The sequence below is a fragment of the Apodemus sylvaticus genome, chromosome 16, assembly GCF_947179515.1.
Source record: "Apodemus sylvaticus chromosome 16, mApoSyl1.1, whole genome shotgun sequence".
Lineage (NCBI taxonomy): Eukaryota > Metazoa > Chordata > Mammalia > Rodentia > Muridae > Apodemus > Apodemus sylvaticus.
The window spans coordinates 36,668,437-36,689,317 of record NC_067487.1 but is presented as its reverse complement, the minus strand read 5'-3'; the positions used below and the strand labels follow the sequence as shown (position 1 = coordinate 36,689,317).

Genomic DNA, 20,881 nt, shown 5'->3' with positions numbered 1-20,881 from the left:
ATAACACAGAGACAGTTTAATTCCATTGTCTCCTGAGGTACAGATCATTGGTATATTACTTCAAAAAGCAATAGCCATATAATATACATATATAAAATATATATTATACATTTATTTACTTGGTAGTAACTATAAACAAAGATAAAACTTACAGGCTAAGAGAAAACTATAGAATAAGATAAAACTATAGGATAAGAGAATATACTATATATAATGCATTAATATATATTTTCTTGATAGTAATAACTGTATAGGCTAAGAAAAAGAGCTAGAGTGTTTGCATTCTCTTTCATTTAGCTAAAAATGTTAAAGTATTTGATGAGTAAATGTGTTCTTTTTAGGCCATAAAAACTATTTTTCTTATCAGTACTTTTAGCATTAGAGGTACATGTGACCTTTTTCAGCAGTCCCTGGCCACTGAAATCAGTAACATGCAGGTGGGTCTGGAGACCAGAGGTCTGTGTCTGGTGCTTGCCTCAGTTTCATTCAGTTCTGGGTTTTCAGGATCTAGCCTTGATCCTGGGGCTTGTCTGTCCAGCTAGGCTAGCTTGCCAATGAACTCAAGAAAGCTGCCATTCTTAGAACCCAGAATTGGATTTAGAGATTGTCAATGTGATGTGTTGTGATGTGATGTGATGTGCCAGGGCACATGAATAACATGTTGTTGGGGATCCAAACTCCCGGCTCATACTTGCACAGTAGGCTTTTTACTGACTGAGCTCTCTTCAGTTTCCCCCAAAGTTAAGTGTTATGTTTTGTGTGTGTGTGTGTGTGTGTGTGTGTGTGTGTGTGTGTGTGTGCAGTGTGCCATGACACACAGTGGATGGCAGAGCACAACTTGCAAGAGTGAGTTTTCTACATTCAGTATGTGGGTCCCAGGGTATAAACTTAGGATTCAGGCTTAGCTACATACAGCCTTTACCCACTGAGCCATCTCACCATTTATTAATTCCTTTTATTTAAACATTTGTTTTATCAATACTTTGATGATTCTTACGGTAATAACTCAGGCTTTTTATATGTATTCAGAGTGTTTGAAAACCTCACTTCTTTAGTCCAGGGACTTCTTTAGTTCTGGCTCATGTCCCCTTCTGTTTTACCTGTCTCGTTTATTGGAAGGGATTCTTTTTGGCATTTTTTTTTTCAGTGTCATTGATCTCCTTTCTTTTCTTGTTCCTTCCAGTATTCCTTTATGGTTTTGTCTTACACGATTTCTATATTTTGCCCTTGGTCAACTCTTTCGCATTTAAATCCCATCAGGGCTAGTCAATAAAGTATATGCTGCATAAGCATTAGGAGCAGACGTGAGTTAGGAGCTGGATGTCGTGGCTTGTGTGTGCAATCCCTGTTGTGGGGAGAGGGTAAGGGAGACAGACCTGGAGCTCTTAACCAGCCATTTTAGCTGTGTCACTAAGCTCCAGGTTCAGAGAGAGACCCAGTCTCAAACATAAACTGGAAAGTATTTGAGGAAAACATCCAACATTGGCCTCTGGTTTTCACACATTGGGACATAAACACACGAACATGCCCCTCTACACACACACACAATAGAATCTATTTTACTTCTTATCATGCTAATTTAACATTATATTCATAAGTAATTTTTTTATTCATAAGATAAATAAAAGGGCTGTTTTCTTTTCCTTGTATCTGTAAGAATTTGATTTCATGGAATCCCATGCCTTTGATATGCCACACCACTAGATTGCGGGGAAGCCAGAGTGAGAACTGAGGGTCCAGATCCCTAAAGGCATGTTAGCCAATGGGTGTCAAATACAGCCTGCCTACCGTGGTTCTGCCAGCCATTTCTATCCAAGCTGTCATGATGACACTGTCCATGGAGGCGAAGGACCACCCTCACCTCAGTTACTGCTTGCCTCCCATCCATTTCTTCCTCTCTGCCCTGCCCCGATTCCCCTTCCAGTCACAGTGGATTGCAGCTGCTGTCTCAGAGCACGGTTGTCTAGTGGCTTTGTGCCAGTTGTGCAGATTTATTGCCTAGTCGTGAACTTGGCTTTATATGTCTGTTCCTGCCAGAAGAGATGATTGTCACTGTGGCCACCAAGCATGAAGCCCGTGACGGCTTCCTCCTCCTTTCTTAGGGTCTCATGACTGGAAATAAATTTACTTTATGATTGTGAAGTGGTATTCTTTAATTTCAGTTGAACCGTATATTATTACTTACTGCTGCTTAATGACACAAGCCACCCATTTTATAGGCAGGCAAACCAGCAGAGTGTTCCTGTGGTCTTCATAGACCTTACCAGGCTGGCTTTCTTTAGTCATCTGTATCCTGTGTCAGAATACAAATTTTAACGCTTGAGCAGATTTCTAACTCTAGCAATATCCAGAAGAGGTTACTTTTTCTTCCTATCAAAACAAAACCATTTTTGTTTTTCTGCTCTAGGGTGTTAATTTGAAGTGGTTGTCTACCAGATAAATAATCATCTGCCATCTGCATTATTCTTCCTGCTTTCTAAATCAAATGTAGACCCTCTTGGCCTGTTTCTAGAACTGCAGTTATCTTATTGCCGATTTGACCTTTGACCCCCAGATATTCACCCAGAGCCCATCACTCGGTTTCTATATGATCTGCTTCTTAGTTTTTCACATCAAGAGATTCTGAATTAGTCAGTCTTCCTTCTGATATGCAACAAATCCTGATAGCTGAGGAGGAGGGGAGGTAAGCGTCAGGGACATGGAGATAGAACAGCACTGTGGTGTGGACACCACGCTCATGTCACCGAGCAGCATTGCAGACACTGAGGAGCTGTGTAAGATGCCTCCCATTCTGGAGGGACTTAAATTCTTAGACATAGGAAGTCTTGTTTAGCAATTAGTTTAGTTTTCCATCATTAGAAAGAAACCTGCTAGTTATAATAATAGCAGTTCATACAAGGTTGAATGTTAAGAATGGTGCCTCAATCCTATAAGACTTTTGTGCCCTTAACTCTTTTCCTCTAATGAAATGAATTTTAAGATATACTAAGCCTGAATTATTTTCTGACTCTTCTCTGTTACAGATGATTACTGTGAATGCATCCTTGTTTCCTAGTTCTGTGGCCAACTCATTAATTGCAGTTGGAAATGATGGACTTCAGGAACGAGACAGAATGGTCCGGGCTTGCATTGCCATTATCTGTGAACTAGGTCAGAATTTTCTTCAAGTAATGAAGAAATGGCTTATAAAGTACATGTAACATTCCCTAATGTCTTTAATGCTACAAAAATATGAAAATGTACATTTGTGATAGAATATTAGGTGTTATTTATCAAATAATTCAGAAATTATGTTGTCATTTATTCATTATGAAACTTGATTGTCTGTAATCCAGTAATAGCAATAGCATCTACTAAAGTCTAGCCCTCTGAGATTGATGATACTGTATCTTGATATAGTTTAAAAATAATAGTTTAGACTGCACAAAGTGAATCCTGATAACCCTGTTGTATTAGGGATCAGAGATTAGAATGCAAACAGAGTCAAGACATGCTTCTGTGGCACTGAGAGGAGAGCAGATGCTCAGTTAGTTGTCAAGTGGTCAAGTAGGGGTCTCAGGAAGTGGAGTTTATTATGTTGTACCAGACAGAGCAGGCAAGCAAAACAGCAAGAGTAAAGCAGATACTCTCCCAATACCCACATGGCTAGTCACTGCATTTCAAAAGTTAAACCTCACTTATTATCAATGGAATATCATTTTAAGTAAAAAGAAAATGATGGGGTTTGTTTGTATGGTTGTTTGTCTGTGTGGTTGTTTGGTTGTTTGTTGTACTACCAAAAGGTAGAAATTGTGAAGATCATATTTCATCTTGGGATAATAAATTAATAAGGTTTAAGTTAAAAAAGAAGAGCCACTCTACCACTAAAGACTGAAAGTACTATTCATAATCTGTCCTGGTGTAGAAATAAGATCAGAAATATAGTTATAACAATTATGAAAATTATTAAAATTTTACAATCTGCCAATGTATGGGATGCCTAGAAAACTATATTGATTGATGTATATCAAAATGTAAATGGGTAAGGGACCAGAATAGGAAAGACAGGAAATGCCAAGTCCTATGGTAAACAGGGTGAAAACATGATGAAATTAGTTTATTATTAGGATGAGAGACAGATTGCTCAGCTCCATTTATAGTAGGCAGAAGAAGAAAACATAGAAATACATACAAGAAATACATCAAGAAATACATCTTGAACTTTGGAAAACTCCAAGTTGAGAAATTCCTTAATAAGGTAGAAAAATTTAATAGGAGTTCTTTTAACTAGAAGATTTTTTTAAAAATATATATTCTTAAAAAATCACTGAAGTAAATGGGCTGTAAAAATAAATGCTAATATCCGGTTGCACAAAATAGAAATACATGCTAGATCAGATTTCATAGAAGTGATTGCAAATAGTGAGGCAGTGATGGCTCAAAAAGGCTCACCAACGTACCTTTGTACAGCAGTAAATAAAGAGGCAGGCAACTCTATCCAGAAACATAGTTAGATAAGGAGAATACTTCGAATAGCTATACTTGTAATGTCTATACAGTAATGCAGTAGAGTGGTTCTAAAGTGCTACTGAAAACACAGAAGGTACTAGTCTTCAAAGTAACCCTGCACAACAGAAGAAACCATGAGAACTCTTAGGAGAAAAGTAACAGAAGAGGAAGAATTTCTGTCAGGTCAACAGTGTTAACCTTTTTGTATGGGTATGTATAATGTGTGCACACACATGTAAAGGCCAATGGTTGACACTCTATATCTTCCCCAGTCACTTTGTACCTTACATTTTGGGACAACAGTCTTAGTTAACATTGTTTACATTGGTGAAGTAATGAAATTCAAGAATTAGACAGCAGCTAGTTGTCGCTATAAAGATCTACAGAGAAAACAGGATCAAGTGAGATGACTCACATGATTACCACTGTGGGATTGTGAAAACTCAAATCAGCATTAATAATCAGAATAGAATACATAAGCATAGAAGAAATATGAAGGAAATAGAGGTGACAAGTGTGTTGGTGGGGGGTGCTTTTTAGTGAGTCAAGAAGACGCAGGTAACCCAGCGTGCTTAGTGGGCCCAGAGCCTGTAGCTGAGGGCGTGGAGGGGACCAAGAGAGCCCTGGCCTGCGTTGTTCAGGCCTGAGCGCTGCCATGCTCTGCAGCTCAGCCTCGTTCTAGAGCACAGGAGAAAACCCAGTTCTCAAACCATCCAGGAGAATAAACACGATAGCAGAAACCAAGGAAACACTTCTGTAAATAAAAATAAAAATGTATCAATTTTTATGTTTAGCTATCAATCATTTTTAAGAGAAAAACGTTCATAGAAGTTGCATATTCAACTTTAAAAACAAATCATTAAGTATAAAAATGAAAGATGGGCATAGTAATGCATAGCTGTCGTCTCAGCCCTGGGAGACAGCCAGTAAGAGACCACCTGTCAAAGGCAGCTTGCAAAGACAGTACCCCTGTCTCCAAAAAAGTAAAGTATAAAAATCAATTTGAGAAATGTGTGGGGAAAATTAATAAAATATGAGGGAAATTTGAGATTATTAATAATATCATTTATTTCAATAAAAACTTCATGATGGAGTGAAATAAATGGAACTTAGGTCATTAAGATGTATACATGTCAGGTGTGGTGTGATAGACAGCTGTGATCCTAGCACACTGGACAGACGGAACAGCGCATGAGGGGTGCTGACTTCCAGGACTGTTTGCAAAACAAACCCCACAGCAAACAAGCACAGAGTGTTGCAGGGACAGTCCTGGTCGTCAAAGGAAGATAGTGAGGAGTTTGTCATCTTAAAATTACAAACTCTCCTCCCTCTCCCTCATCCTCTCCCTCCCCCACACCTTCTCCCTCTCCCACACCTTCTCCCTCTCCTTTTCCCTCTCCCACACCTTCTCCCTCTCCTTCTCCCTCTCCCACACCTTCTCCCTCTCCTTCTCCCGCTCCCACACCTTCTCCCTCTCCCTCTCCCTCTCCCTCTCTCTCTCCCACACCTTCTCCCTCTCCCTCTCCCTCTCCCTCATCCTTTCCCTCTCCCTCTCCCTCATCCTCTCCCTCTCCCACACCTTCTCCCTCTCCCTCTCCCTCACCTTCTCCCTCTCCCTCTCCCTCACCTTCTCCCTCTCCCTCTCCCACACCTTCTCCCTCTCCCTCACCCTCTCCCTCTCCCACACCTTCTCCCTCTCCCTCACCTCCCTCTCCCTCTCCCTCACCTTCTCCCTCTCCCTCTCCCTCACCTTCTCCCTCTCCCTCTCCCTCACCTTCTCCCTCTCCCTCTCCCTCTCCCACACCTTCTCCCTCTCCTTCTCCCTCTCCCACACCCTCTCCCTCTCCCACACCTTCTCCCTCTCCCTCTCCCTCTCCCTCTCCCTCTCCCACACCTTCTCCCTCTCCCACACCTTCTCCCTCTCCCTCTCCCACACCTTCTCCCTCTCCCACACCTTCTCCCTCTCCCTCTCCCTCATCCTCTCCCTCTCCCACACCTTCTCCCTCTCTCACACCTTCTCCCTCTCCCTCTCCCTCCCCCACACCTTCTCCCTCTCCCACACCTTCTCCCTCTCCTTCTCCCTCTCCTTCTCCCTCTCCCTCTCCCTCACCTTCTCCCTCTCCCTCTCCCTCTCCCACACCTTCTCCCTCTCCCTCTCCCTCACCTTCTCCCTCTCCCACACCTTCTCCCTCTCCCTCTCCCTCTCCCTCTCCCTCACCTTCTCCCTCACCCTCTCCCTCACCTTCTCCCTCTCCCACATCTTCTCTCTCTCCCTCTCCCTCTCCCTCTCCCTCACCTTCTCCCTCTCCCACATCTTCTCCCTCTCCCTCTCCCTCTCCCTCTCCCTCTCCCTCACCTTCTCCCTCTCCCACATCTTCTCCCTCTCCCTCTCCCTCTCCCTCTCCCTCTCCCTCTCCCTCTCCCTCACCTTCTCCCTCTCCCACTCCTTCTCCCTCTCCCTCACCTTCTCCCTCTCCCTCACCTTCTCCCTCTCCCTCTCTCTCTCCCTCTCCCTCTCCCACACCTTCTCCCTCTCCCTCACCTTCTCCCTCTCCCTCTCCCTCTCCCTCACCTTCTCCCTCTCCCTCTCCCACACCTTCTCCCTCTCCCTCTCTCTCTCCCTCTCCCTCTCCCTCACCCCCACCCTCACCTTCTCCCTGTCCCTCTCCTTCTCCCTTTCCCTCTCCCTTACCCTGTCTCTCTCCCTCTCTTTCCCTTTCTGTTTCTCCCTCTCTCCCTGTGTTTTGTTTGCATGCATGTGTGTGTTTTTTATGAAAGTAAGTGATACATACTGTTTAAATCAAAATTAAAAATAAGAAGTTCTATAAAGTATTTGGATAAAGCTTATGGAACTAATGTCACCACTGTAAAATGAACTTTGAATAAAAATATTCAGTAAACTATATTTGAATATGACAAAATTCTTCAGAGATATTTTAAAAATCAGGCTCAGGGAAAGATATTAAATTATTTTAAATTAAATAAAGATATTAAATCAGTATGAACCTGATATCTTTTTTTCAAATCCAAAAGGAAACTAAGAATTAAGTAAAAGATTAGGGTTTAAATACTCAGTACTATGAATATAATTAGTCTTTCTTTCATTTTAGCACTTCAGAACCCAGAGGTGGTAGCCCTTCGAGGCGGACTAAACACCATACTGAAAAATGTGATTGATTGCCAATTAAGTCGAATAAATGAGGCTCTCATTACTACAATTTTGCACCTTCTTAATCATCCAAAGACCCGGCAGTATGTGCGAGCTGATGTAGAATTAGAGGTAGGCACCTTTTAGTATGCTTCTAATATAAAATATAATTTAAAAATACTTATGTTTATTTAATGTTCATGGGTGTTTAGCCTTCATGTATGTCTGTATACCATATGTGTACAGTGCCTACAGAGGCTAGAAGAGGGCATCGGAACCCCAAGAACTGGAGTTACAGAATGTTGGAAGTTCTCATGTGGGTGCTGGGAATCGAACTTTGGTTCTCTAGAAATGCTTTTAATGATAGAGCCATCTCTCTAGCCCTAAAATATAAGTTTAAATATAAAACTTTGCTTTAAAATTTTGAAATAGTAGGCTCGGGTGCTATATTGTCTAACCTATGTTAGTTTGCTTTATTCCCATTCTTTATTATAGTTATTTGATTAGGAATGAGTTAACAGTGTTATTCTCAAGAATATTTCAGCAGCATACAAAGTCGTTCATGTTGTATTAGCCCTAAAAAGTTTCCTGAGCCAACTAAAGGATAAGATTTCACTAAGAATGCGCCTATGTAAGAAATGCTATGTTAATATTGTTTACCTTCAGCTAAGTGGGTTCTGATGATTCATAATATTAAAGTTCTCTCAAGAACCACTTTGGGGACTGAAGAGATGGTTTAGAGGGTAAAGCCCTTACTCTGTACCAGACAACCGGAGTTTGATTCGGGGACCTTCATAAAAGCTGGGTGTAGGTCAATTCTGTGATCTCAGCATTCCTGGAAAAAAGCATGAGTTGGCTGAAAGCTCTTGTAGGTACCTCAGGGGCAGAAACAGCGAGAAGAATTCTGCCTCAGATATAAGGTGGGAGAGAACAGAGTCCCCAAAAGGTGTCCCTCAGTTTCCACATGCACACCATGGCATGTCTGCACCCATACACCAACGTCATGGACATATAGTAAATTAATAACAAAATAGTAACAATGAAGAAACAGTACACTCTGGCATTTGGTATTTGAACATGCATGTATTAAAAAAAGTATGTCGCATAAAATTTTTACACTAATTCAGGTAGAGCGTATTATAGCTAAAATAGATAACTGTACACTCCTTATAGATGGTACTAACTGAGGATGACAGAACGTGACTGTAATCCTAGCATTCATGAGGCAGAGGAGGGGTAATGGGAGAAGAGGCCAGCCAGGACTACTAGTGAGATTGCATCAGACAGAGCAGGTTGTTTTGAAGAACATACTACATTCTAGTCTATTGAAGACAGCATACAAAATAAATTTAAATCAAGGATTTAAGTAGTAAATTGTAAATTATCTAGGACTCATTATTTTCTAGTTATCCTTACCATTTTAGGGAAAGAACCTTAAATGTAGCAGTTCTGATCACATTAGGATTTCTTTTTCTTTCCCCACTGTGATAGGTCTTGCTATGTTTCTGGGCTGGTCTCCAGAGTGTAGGCTCCTAGGCCAGCCTGCCTCACAGGCTGAATGATAGGCAGAATGTAGCAGTTCTGATCACATTAGGATTTCTTTTTCTTTCCCCACTATGATAGGTCTTGCTATGTTTCTGGGCTGGTCTCCAGAGTGTAGGCTCCTAGCCAGCCTGCCTCACAGGCTGAATGATAGGCAGAACCAGCTATCTTGGCATCAGGATTATTTTTAAGAACATTGCAGATGCTAAAACTTTCTTCAGACTATGTGATTATAACAAATGTAATAAGCACAGTAATCTCTTAGTGATTTTTAAATGTATTATTCTTTAGAGTTCTATGCCAGTGAATAGTGGTATTTTACAAAATGCTTAGCTTTAATTCTTTTTGATATTTTTTTTATTTGATATATTTTATATTTAGATTTCAAATGATTTCCCCTTTTCTGGCCCCCCACTCCCTGAAAGTTACATAAGCACCCTTCCTTCCCCCTGTTCTTCATCCACCCCTTCCCGCTTCCCTGTTCTGGTTTTGCCCTATACTGCTACACTGAGTCTTTCCAGAACAAGGGGCCATTCCTCTGTTCTTCTTGGACATCATTTGATGTGTGGATTATGTTTTGGGTATTCCAGTTTTCTAGGCTAATATCCACTTATTAGAGAGTGCAGACTATGATTGATCTTTTGAGACTGGGTTACCTCACTTAGTATGATGTTCTCCGGCTCCATCCATTTGTTTAAGAATTTCATGAATTCATTGTTTCTAATGGCTGAATAGTACCATTGTGTATATATACCACATTTTTTGCATCCATTCTTCCGTTGAGGGATACCTGGGTTCTTTCCAGCTTCTGGCTATTATAAATAGGGCTGCTATGAACATAGTGGAGCATGTATCCTTATTACCTGCTGGGGAATCCTCTGGGTATATGCCCAGGAGTGGTATAGAAGAATCCTCCGGAAGTGACATGCCCATTTTTCTGAGGAACCGCCAGTCTGATTTCCAGAGTGGTTGTACCAATTTGCAACCCCACCAGCAGTGGAGGAGTGTTCCTCTTTCTCCACATCCTCGCCAACACCTGCTGTCTCCTGAATTTTTAATCTTAGCCATTCTGACTGGTGTAAGGTGAAATCTCAGGGTTGTTTTGATTTGCATTTTCCTAATGACTAATGAAGTTGAGCATTTTTAAAGATGCTTCTCAGCCATCTGAAGTTCTTTGGGTGAAAATTCTTTGTTTAGATCTGTGCCCCATTTTTTTAATAGGGTTATTTGGTTTTCTGGGGTCTAACTTTTTCAGTTCTTTGTATATATTGGATATTAGCCCTCTATCTGATGTAGGGTTGGTGAAGATCTTTTCCCAATTTGTTGGTTGCCGATTTGCCCTTTTGATGGTGCCCTTTGCCTTACAGAAACTTTGTAAGTTTATGAGGTCCCATTTGTCAGGTCTTGATCTTAGAGCATATGCTATTGGCGTTCTGTTCAGGAACTTTACCCCCATACCGATATCTTTAAGGGTCTTCCCCAGTTTCTTTTCTATTAGCTTCAGAGTGTCTGGCTTTATATGGAGGTCCTTGATCCATTTGGAGTTGAGCTTAGTACAAGAAGATAAGAATGGATCAATTCACATTCTTCTGCATGCTGACCTCCAGTTGAACCAGCACAGTTTGTTGAAAAGGCTATCTTTTTTCCACTGGATGTTTTCAGCTCCTTTGTCGAGGATCAAGTGGCCATAGGTGTGTGGGTTCATTTCTGGATCTTCAATCCTGTTCCATTGATCCATCTGCCTGTCACTGTACCAATACCATGCAGATTTTAACACTATTGCTCTGTAGTATTGCTTGAAGTCAGGGATACTGATTCCTCCAGAATTTCTTTTGTTGTAGAGAATAGTTTTAGCTATCCTGGGTTTTTTGTTATTCCAGATGAATTTGAGAATTGCTTTTTCTTATAGGAAGAACTGAGTTGGGATTTTGATGGGCATTGCATTGAATCTGTATATTGCTTTTGGCAGAATGGCCATTTTAACTATATTAATCCTCCCAATCCATGAGCATGGGAGATTTCTCCACTTTCTGAGGTCTTCTTTCATTTCCTTCTTCAGAGTCTTAAAGTTCTTGTCATACAGATCTTTCACTTGTTTGATCAGAGTCACACCAAGGAACTTTATACTGTTTGTGGCTATTGTGAAGGGTGTCATTTCCCTAATTTCTTTCTCAGCCTGCTTATCCTTTGAGTATAGGAAGGCTACTAATTTGCTTGAGTTGATTTTATAACCTGCCACCTTGCTGAATTTGTTTATCAGCTACAGGAGTTCTCTGGTGGAGTTTTTTTTGGGTCACTTAAGTATACTATCATATCATCTGCAAATAGTGAACGTTTGATTTCTTCCTTTCCAATTTGTGTCCCTTTGACCTCCTTATGTTGTCTAATTGCTCTAGCTAGTATCTCAAGTACTATATTGAAAAGATATGGAGAGAGGGGGCAGCCTTGTCTAGTCCCTGATTTTAGTGGGATTGCTTCAAGTTTCTCTCCATTTAGTTTGATGCTGGCTACCGGTTTGCTGTATATTGCTTTTACTATGTTTAGGTATGGGTCTTGAATTCCTGTTCTTTCCAAGACTTTTAAGTATGAAAAGATGCTGAATTTTGTCAAATGCTTTTTCAGCATCCACTGAAATGACCATGTGGGTTTTTTCTTTGAGTTTTTTTATGTAGTGGATTGCATTGATGGATTTCTGTTTATTGAACCATCCCTGCATTCCCGGGATAAAGCCTACTTGATCATGGTGGATGATAATTTTTATGTGTTCTTGTTCGGTTGGCAAGAATTTTATTGAATATTCTTGCATTGATGTTCATAAGGGAAATTGGTGTGAAGTTCTCTTTCTTTGTTGGATCTTTGTGTCATTTTGATATCAGTGTAATTGTGGTTTCGTAGAAGGAATTGGGTAGGGTTCCTTCTGTTTCTATTTTGTGGAATAGTTTGAAGAGTGTTGGTGTTAGGTCTTCTTTGAAGGTCTGATAGAATTCTGTACTGAAACAATCTGGTTCTGTGCTTTTTTTGGTTGGAAGACTTTTTATGAGCCCTTCTATTTCTTTAGGGGTTATGGGACTGTTTAGATGATCTATTTGGTCCTGATTTAATTTTGGTATTTGGTATCTGTCTAGGAAATTGTCCATTTCCTCCAGATTCTCCAGTCGTGTTGAGTATAGGCTATTGTAGTAGGATCTGATGATTTTTTTGAATTTCCTCAGTTTCTGTTGTTATATCCCCCTTTTCATTTCTAATTTTGTTAATTTGGATACTGTCTCTGTGCCCTTTGGTCAGTCTGGCTAAGGGTTTATCTATCTTGTTGATTTTCTCAAAGAACCAGCTCCTGGACTCGTTGATTCTTTGTATAGTTCTCTTTGTTTCCACTTGATTGATTTCAGCCCTGAGTTTGATGATTTCCTGTTTTCTTCTCCTCCTGGGTGAATTAACTTCTTTTTGTTCCAGAGTTTTCATATGCACCATTAAGCTGCTAGTGTATGCTCTCTCCCCTTTCTTTTTGGAGGCACTCAGGGCTATGAGTTTTCCTCCTAGCACTGCTTTCATTGTGTCCCAAAGATTTGGGTATGTTGTGCCTTCATTTTCATTAAATTCTTAAAGTCTCTGATTTCTTTCTTTATTTCTTTTTTTGGCCAAGGTGTCATTGACTAGAGTATTGTTCAGCCTCCCTGTGTATGTGGGCTTTCTGTTGTTTTTGTTACTATTGAAGACCACTCTTACTCCATAGTGATCTGATAGGAGGCATGGGATTAGTTCGACCTTCTTATATTTGTTGAGGCCTGTCTTGTGACATGTGATATGGTCGATTTTGGAAGAGGTACCATGAGGTGCTGAGAAAAAGGTATATTCTTTTGCTTTAGGGTGAAATGTTCTTTAAATATCAGTTAAATCCAATTAGTCCAAAGCTTCAATTAGTTTTACTGTGTCCCTGTTTAGTTTCTGTTTTCCTGATCAGTCCATTGAGGAGAGTGGAGTGTTGAAGTCACCCACAATTATTGGGTTAGGTGCAGTGTGTGCTTTGAGGTTTAGTAAAGTTTCTTTTACAAATGAAGGTACCCTTTCATTTGGCGCATAGATGTTCTGAATTGAGAGTTCTTCTTGGTGGATTTTTCCGTTGACCAGCAACAAGTGTCCTTGTGTGTCTCTTTTGATGACTTTAGGTTGAAAGTCAATTTTACCTGGTATTAGAATGGCTACTCTGGCTCATGTCTTGAGGCCATTGGCTTGTAAAATTGTCTTCTAGCCTTTTACTCTAAGGTAGTTTTTGTCTTTGACACTGAGGTGTGTTTCCTGTATGCAGCAAAATGTAGGGTCCTGTTTCCATATCCAGTCTGTTAGTCTATGTCTTTTTATTGGGGAATTGAGTCCCTTGATGTTAAGAGATATTAACGAATAGTGATTATTACTTCCTGTCATTTTTGATGTTCTTTTTATATTTGAGTGCTTCTTTTGGGTTTAATGAAAGAAGATTACTATCTTGCTTTTTCCAGGGTTTAGTTTCCCTCCTTGTATTGAAGTTTTCCTCCTATTCTTTGTAGAGCTGGGTTTGTGGAAAGATTGTGTTAATTTGGTTTTGTCATGGAATATCTTGCTTTCTCCATCTATGGTGAATGAGAGTTTTGCTGGGTATAGTAGTCTTAGCTGACATTTGTGTTCTCTTAGAGTCTGCATGAGATCTGCCCAGGATCTTCTAGCTTTCATGGTCTTTGGTGAGAAGTCTGGTGTGATTCTGATAGGTCTTCCTTTATATGGTACTTGGCCTTTTCTTCTTACTGCCTTTAATATTCTTTCTTTGTTTAGTGCATTTGGGGTTTTGATTATTATGTGACGGGAGGTATTTCTGCTCAGGTCCAGTCCGTTTGGAGTTCTGTAGGCTTCTTGTATATTCATGAGCATCTCTCTCTTTAGGTTAGGGAAGTTTTCTTCCATAATTTTGTTGAAGATATTTGCTGGCCCTTTCAGTTGTAAATCTTCACTCTCATCTATACCTATAATCCTTAGGTTTGGTCTTCTCATTGTGTCCTGGATTTCCTGGATGTTTTGGGATACAAGCTTTTTGCATTTTGCATTTTCTTTGACTGTTAAGTCAATGGTTTCTTTGGTTTCTTCGGCATCTGAGATTCTTTCTTCCATCTCTTGTATTCTGTTGTTGATATTTGCATCTCTGGCCCCTGATTTCTTCCCAAGATTTTCTAGCTCCAAAGTTGTTTCCCTTTGTGATTTCTTAGTTGTTTCTATTTCTGTTTTTAGATCCAGGATGGTTTTGCTCAGTTCCTTCATTTGTTTATGTCTTCCTTTAATTCTTTAAGAGATTTTTGTATTTCCTCTTTCATGACTTATGCCATTTGACTCACTTTCTTCTGCATTTCTCTAATTTTTTTTTTTCATTTCTTCTTTATTGGCTTCTATTTCTTGAACCTTATTCTCCTGAATTTCTTTAAGTGATTTTTGTGTTTCCATTATATGGGTTTCTAGATTTTTCATGTTCCCCTGTGTTTCTTTAAGAGATTCATTTATGTCCTTTTTCTGTTCCTCTAGCAGCATCATGACCAGTGATTTTAAATCCAAATCTTGTTTTTCTGGTGTGTTGGGGAATCCAGGACTTGCTGTTGTTGGAGAGTTAGGTTTAGATGCTGCCATATTGCCTAGATTTCTGTTAGTAGCATTCCTACGTTTGCCTTTTGCCATCTTGTTATCTCTGGCCTTAGTTTGTCTTGTCTCTGGCTGGTGTTTGAGCCTCCTGTGAGACTGTAAGGCTATTTCTGCAATACTGGATGACTGGGTTTTCCCTGTGTCAGATTGCTGATGTGCTGCCCTCCTCTTGGGTGCCCTTGGAGCCCTAGTTGCATTGCCCCAGATTTTCTCTGTGAACCAGGTGATGCCTGTTTGGTCCTTCAGGGTGTGCTGATGGTGTATGCTGCGGGGACCTTTTCTGAGTGCTGCTCACTCTGCAGGTCAGCCAGTCCCCCAACCGGGTTGGTGCACACATGGCTAGTCTAGCTGCTCGGGCCTGAGTCCAGGCAGAAGCCTGAAAGACTTACGCCTGAGCAATGTTCACCTCGGGCTATATCTGCTAACTGGTTCTGTCAAGTAGCCAAGATGGCGGTGTGCGGGCCCCCTGCAAGTGTAGGGACAGTCTGCCGGGCTAACAACTTCCTGGCCAAGTTGGCACATGGCACACAGATGGCCCACTGGACAGCCCAGGGCCTGGGTGCAGTCCAATGCTTGTCTGGCTTAGACCTCCATGATGTTGGCCTCAGGCTATGTCTGCGTACCTGGGGCTGTCAGATGTCTCTGGCGTTGGAGAGCCTAGATGGCGGAGAGCCTCTCATAACTGACTGGCAGGAGGTAGAGTTCTAATATGGCTTCAGTGTAGTGAAAAGCGCTGTAACTCCGCCACTGCTTGCAGCCCAGCTGGCCAGCGATGGTCAGTGGTAGGGGACACAGGGCCTGCCTGGACCTTGTCACCTTGGTTCCACTGGTGGTGGCCCTTCCACTGGATGAGCTGCTGCCTGCTGCCACCACCTCCCTCTTAGCTTTAATTTTTATGAAATAGAATAATTAGTATTAAAATCAAATATAGTAAGTGAAGAAGGTAGGTGTATAGGCTCTCTTTTATTCTTATACATTATAAAGCAGACTAGCAACCCTTCATGGAAATGAAAGTAACCTGCAAAGACCATGGTAGATTTATAAACACACTGCTGAATTATGTGCATACAACCAGAAACATCTTTCTCCTTCAGGAAGATGTCACCCCAGTGGAACAAAGCCTGAGGTGGTAGACTTTAGACTGTGTAAGTTACGTTTGGGTGATGTGGTCGTAGTTTGGGGAGACCACCAGCCTACAGTACTGGAGAGGTGTGCGTTTATCCTATGACCTTGCTAGCTTTATAGCTTCAGGCATGTCTTCTCTTAGGTTTTTAACAGGGATAATGAAGATCATGGCTTTCAAACTTAAAAGAATTATTTTTGCAAGTTAAGTGTTCTAAATAATAAATCTTAAAAATAGTAACTGCAGTACTTGGCAACTATTTAGTTATATATAGTCTAGTCTATATAAAATGTGTAATTCTTCACACTTAATAAATCTGGCTTCCCTGGCTGTTTATCAGTGTCTTCGGTCTTCATCCCCATGTCTTCATTGTGGAATCAATTAGAGAATGCAATCTTTATTAAATCAAATCAATTTTGTTTTCATTCTAAAGCAATACATTTTCTTTTCTATAAAGAACTGTTTATAATGCCCTTGATATCACCTTCCTTTTGTTGAAAATAGGTGTGTGACTAACTTGAAGTTTTGTGTCTCAGTTTTTAGTTTACCCTGTTACTCATTTGTAGTGAGTTTATACAGCTATTAATTGCTTACTTTTTGCTGGATAATTCACAGTATGTTGGAGATGATAGTAAGCTCTTCCTGTGATATCAGAAAAATCAAGAACTTTTGGTGAATCTGTAGTGCTAAAATAACAAACTAGATACTTTGTAATTAATCTCTTGTTCTTAATATTTACCAAATTCTCAAAATTGCTTAAATGGTTAAAAGGTCTCATTTTAAATATTTAAAATACATTCTTGAAAATTCTTGGCATGGTACATGCCTTTAATCCTAGCACTTGGGAGCCAGAGGCAGGCAGAACTCTCTTGAATTCAAAACCGTGCTGGTCTACATAGTGAATCCCACATCAACCAAGGCTACATAGTGAGAACTTGTCTTTATTTAAAAAAAAAAAAAACAAAAAAACCTTAATTAATTGGGACTAGAAAGATGTTTCAGTAGCTAAGACCAGTCTCTGCTCTTCTAGAGGAGCGCAGTTAGAGTCCCAGCACCTGCCTGTGTCAGACTACTCAGTCTCCAATAACTCTAGCTTCAGGAGACCTGCCTCTTCTGGCCCCTGTGCACACCTGTACTCATGTGCATGTACTTCCATATGTATAACTAAAAGTACTAAAAGGAAACCTTTTTAAAAATCTTATTCTGACAGGTAAGGAGGAAAAAGCATCACTTAAGTTATATTGAAAATACTGGAAGAACATACTAAGATCACAGAACAGATAGGCATACTCAATATTACTAGAGTAGGGTATAACTTCTGTTTATTGACACCATCATTGGGATTGAATGCGTAGGTGCTTTCATTTATCAGCATAGAAGAGAAGATTAACCACCTCTGATGGAAGATAATATCAAGTAATTTTATTTTAAATAAAATGACTGTGGTGAACATTCAGTCAGAAATTTCTAGTCATGGCCCTGCTAGTTGGCTCAGTGTGTGAAGTGCTTGGTTGAACACAAGGACTTGAGTTGGCATCTCCAGCACCCGCATAAGAAACCCTGGTGTCTCTATGGCCTTCTGGTCTGGCCTAAACAGTACTCAGGAAGTAAGGTGGACAGTGCTTGTCCAGACAAGTCAACCCCCAATGTCGACATGAACATACATACGATTTTTATTCATGCATAAAGATAGGATCACCTTACTGAAAACTCAAAAGAAATTTTTTTCATAGATCAGGAAGGGGTAATGGATTTAGTCAAAGGCATTTTTCTTATGTGCTTTTTTTCTTTCAGTTTGTATATATAGTGTATTCCATAGACAGATTTTCATATGTTGTCCTATCCCAGCATTTCTGGGATAAAGCCTACTTGATCACATTGAATGATCCTTTTGATGTGTTGCTCAGGGAATAATCTACATAGGATAAAAAAAAAAGACTTCAGGTAAACCACAGTTAATGTGTTCTGGGAGATAACTATAAGTGAACATATGAAGAATTTTGTCATATAATTATCCATATGGAATGAATCAGAATGTGAAAAATATATATCTAGATTCAGAATTCTATAAAATTAAAATCTCATTGTAGACAGCAAGATATCAATAGGAAATCTAAAGGGTCAATAAAAATATCCAGAGTAAATCACAATGCGGGGAAGGGGCAGATAGGAAACAGCATATGGAAGACAGCAGCTTCAGTCCTTGGAAAGGGGGCAGAAGCAAGATTCCAAAGAAACAACTAAAATTTCTTTTTTTTTTTTTTTAAGATTTAATACATTTTGCAAATAGTAAGAACATAAAAGAAAATAAGTTGTTAGGCATTCCATTGTAGGATTACTAAATCCAGATTACTTAAACTCTTAACGAGCAACTTGAGAAGAAACTGACAGAAAAACTGCTTTCAAAAACAACAATAGTCTGACATCTGATTTCTCAGTAGAAGAAGTGGAATCAAGTGTGTTTGGTAGGGATCTTAATGAACACTGAAGGAAGATGGCTGCCAACCCAACCAGAAGTATCTTTATGCCTGTGTCTGTTTTGTCTTAGATACACATTATACCTTAGTTTATGAATCAAAAAATCAGTTTGTACTTAAAATCATGTTACATTTTTAAAAATGAATTTGAAGAACAAATGTCTTAAATGGTCCACTTAAAAATGCAGAGAAATGGAATTTCGTGTTAAAGAATGCTTTTTATAATAAAAATTTTTTGTATTTCTCTTTCCTTTTCCAATTAGCGAATTCTAGCACCATATACTGATTTCCACTACAGACACAGTCCAGATACAGCCGAAGGGCAGCTCAAGTAAGTGCCATGATGTCTGCTGGCTGTGGGGGTGTCTGTGCTTACAGTAAGCACTGCTTGTCGCAGAGCCGGGGCATGGGAGAAGATGTCCTTGTCAGGCCTGTGTTGTTGTCTCTCACAGTTACGTAGCACAGATGAAACCATTGAGAAATCTAAAGGTTAATTTGTGGTATTCAAACCGATGCGTTCCTCTTGTTGTGAGTCAGTGTTGAGCGAAGCTCCCTCAGGCCTTGGTCATGGGATGGCACTGCCACGTGGCGCTTGCTTAGCTCACCCGGCTCTGGTGCTCACTTGAAGCACATCTAAGAATAAGTTCTCAGAAAGATCAAGATTTATAACTTAATTGTAAGTCAGGCTGTGGAGTTCATTTTTAGTCATTTATTTACTTTTTGCCTTACCATGTTCTCCCTGGCCAGCCAGAGAACCTACTGTGTGGTCTAGGCTGACCTGGAACCTGCAGCAATGCTTCTGTCTGTCTTCTGAGTGCTGAGATTATAGGTGTGCACTATGACCACACCTTGTTTATATTGTCTTTTTAAAATTGAAGATCAATTTATATTAAAAGTTGAGTAATTGGTTTTAGAGTAGATCTGGTCTTTTTCAGAACATCTTGTTTTGATTTCAGATGTAAATAATTAATGATAGAGTTTACTCTGATACATTATCAGCAAATACTCATTTCAGTTTAAATGTTGTGTCCTTTAATGATTCCTCCCCCTCCCCCTGCCGCAGAGAAGACCGAGAAGCACGCTTTCTAGCCAGTAAACTGGGGATCATCGCAACATTCCGCTCGTGGGCAGGTAGGTTCTGTATACTGCTCAGGGACAGGAAACTAAACTCTGCTTGGTTTTCAGATGCTTAATTGTTGTAGCATCTAATTTAATATGACTGTAGTTTTAAATGCATGGTATTCAAGGAGATTTACATAAAAGAAAAGAAAATTTTTGGAAAGTAGGATCCTGCATTCTGTATTGTGTATAGATATATACTCATTACATTTTCAACTCACTGTGCTAAAATGATTACCTGAACATTTTAAGAAAATCTAGCATTATCTACCCCTCTTCCCCAAGACTCCCAAAGTAAAGGGAAAAAAATTAAAAAGGGAGGGGCTTGTATGTGTGGCTGAAGCCTGTTACTTAAAAATGGTGTAGGAATGTCATAATTAAGTTAAGCAAGGTGTTAGGCATCTCAAACTTGCTTGTTACGTGTTTTTGCAGTTTATTTGTTCTGAACCCAGGACTTTATGCACGATGAGCCCAACCTCTACTCTCCAGCCTTGTCTCCAGCTCACCAGATTTCTTTAGAATAAGGCCATACACACTTCATGTTTCCATGGAGGAAATACTTAGTTCCTTAGGATTACCTGAGAGAGCTTAGAGAGGAGCATCAGCCGTGAGCTAAGCAAGAGCACTCACATGCACACTGCAGTGAGTATGATTGCATACTTACCTTTCCACCTTACACATGTCTTTCCCATACAAACATTTATCCCAGTCAGCAGGCTTGAGCTAGTGTGTCTCCAGTGTGCTTCCTCTGCTCTCTCGGTGCCCCAGTGAGAGCCTGCCCTGCCTATTCCACATTCATGGACAACTGAGAGGTTGAATGTGCACCTAAGAAAAACATAACATCTCTTAAACTTATTTTCATTCATTTTTTGTTGTCAAAACAAAATACCAAAAAGTAGGCAATTCATTTTAAGCTATAGATTTACATGGTTCCCACTTGTGGAGGCATTGTCAGCATCTTGTGCTGAAAACCAGTCCACCAGCGCCAGTCTTCCCTTTCCTAGCTGTAGCGTGGGATTCGTCGGGATGCTGCACCTAGTCTAACCCCTCCCAGGGACCATCGTCGTACAGATGGGGTCACTGAGGTCCTATCCACACCCACACCCACCCCAAGCTGAATGTGTAAGCAGTGCACCACCAAAACCTGTGTTCTCTTTTAACAAGGACACGACTTCAGTCACCGTGGCCAGCTTTAACTGTCTTTGTCCTTACTCTAGGATGATGCCATTTTCTGTCACTAGGTATCCTCTGTTGTTTCTCAGCTAACTGCTGCTATGGCCACCTTTATTTTACCCACGCTGCACTGTGCTTTAACCACTAAGGTCA

At 40.3% G+C, this 20,881-nt stretch overlaps 1 protein-coding gene across 4 annotated transcripts in view; it reads left to right on the top strand.

The window, feature by feature from the left end:
- The window catches only part of Rictor (RPTOR independent companion of MTOR complex 2), a 101,399-nt gene that overhangs the window by 42,913 nt on the left and 37,605 nt on the right, over positions 1–20,881 (top strand). For all 4 annotated transcript variants that reach the window (XM_052160058.1, XM_052160059.1, XM_052160057.1 and 1 more), the window contains exons 7-10: positions 3,024–3,150; positions 7,599–7,768; positions 18,700–18,767; positions 19,500–19,567. In XM_052160058.1, the coding sequence (XP_052016018.1) occupies positions 3,024–3,150; positions 7,599–7,768; positions 18,700–18,767; positions 19,500–19,567 (433 nt within the window). The remainder of the gene's footprint in view (positions 1–3,023; positions 3,151–7,598; positions 7,769–18,699; positions 18,768–19,499; positions 19,568–20,881) is intronic.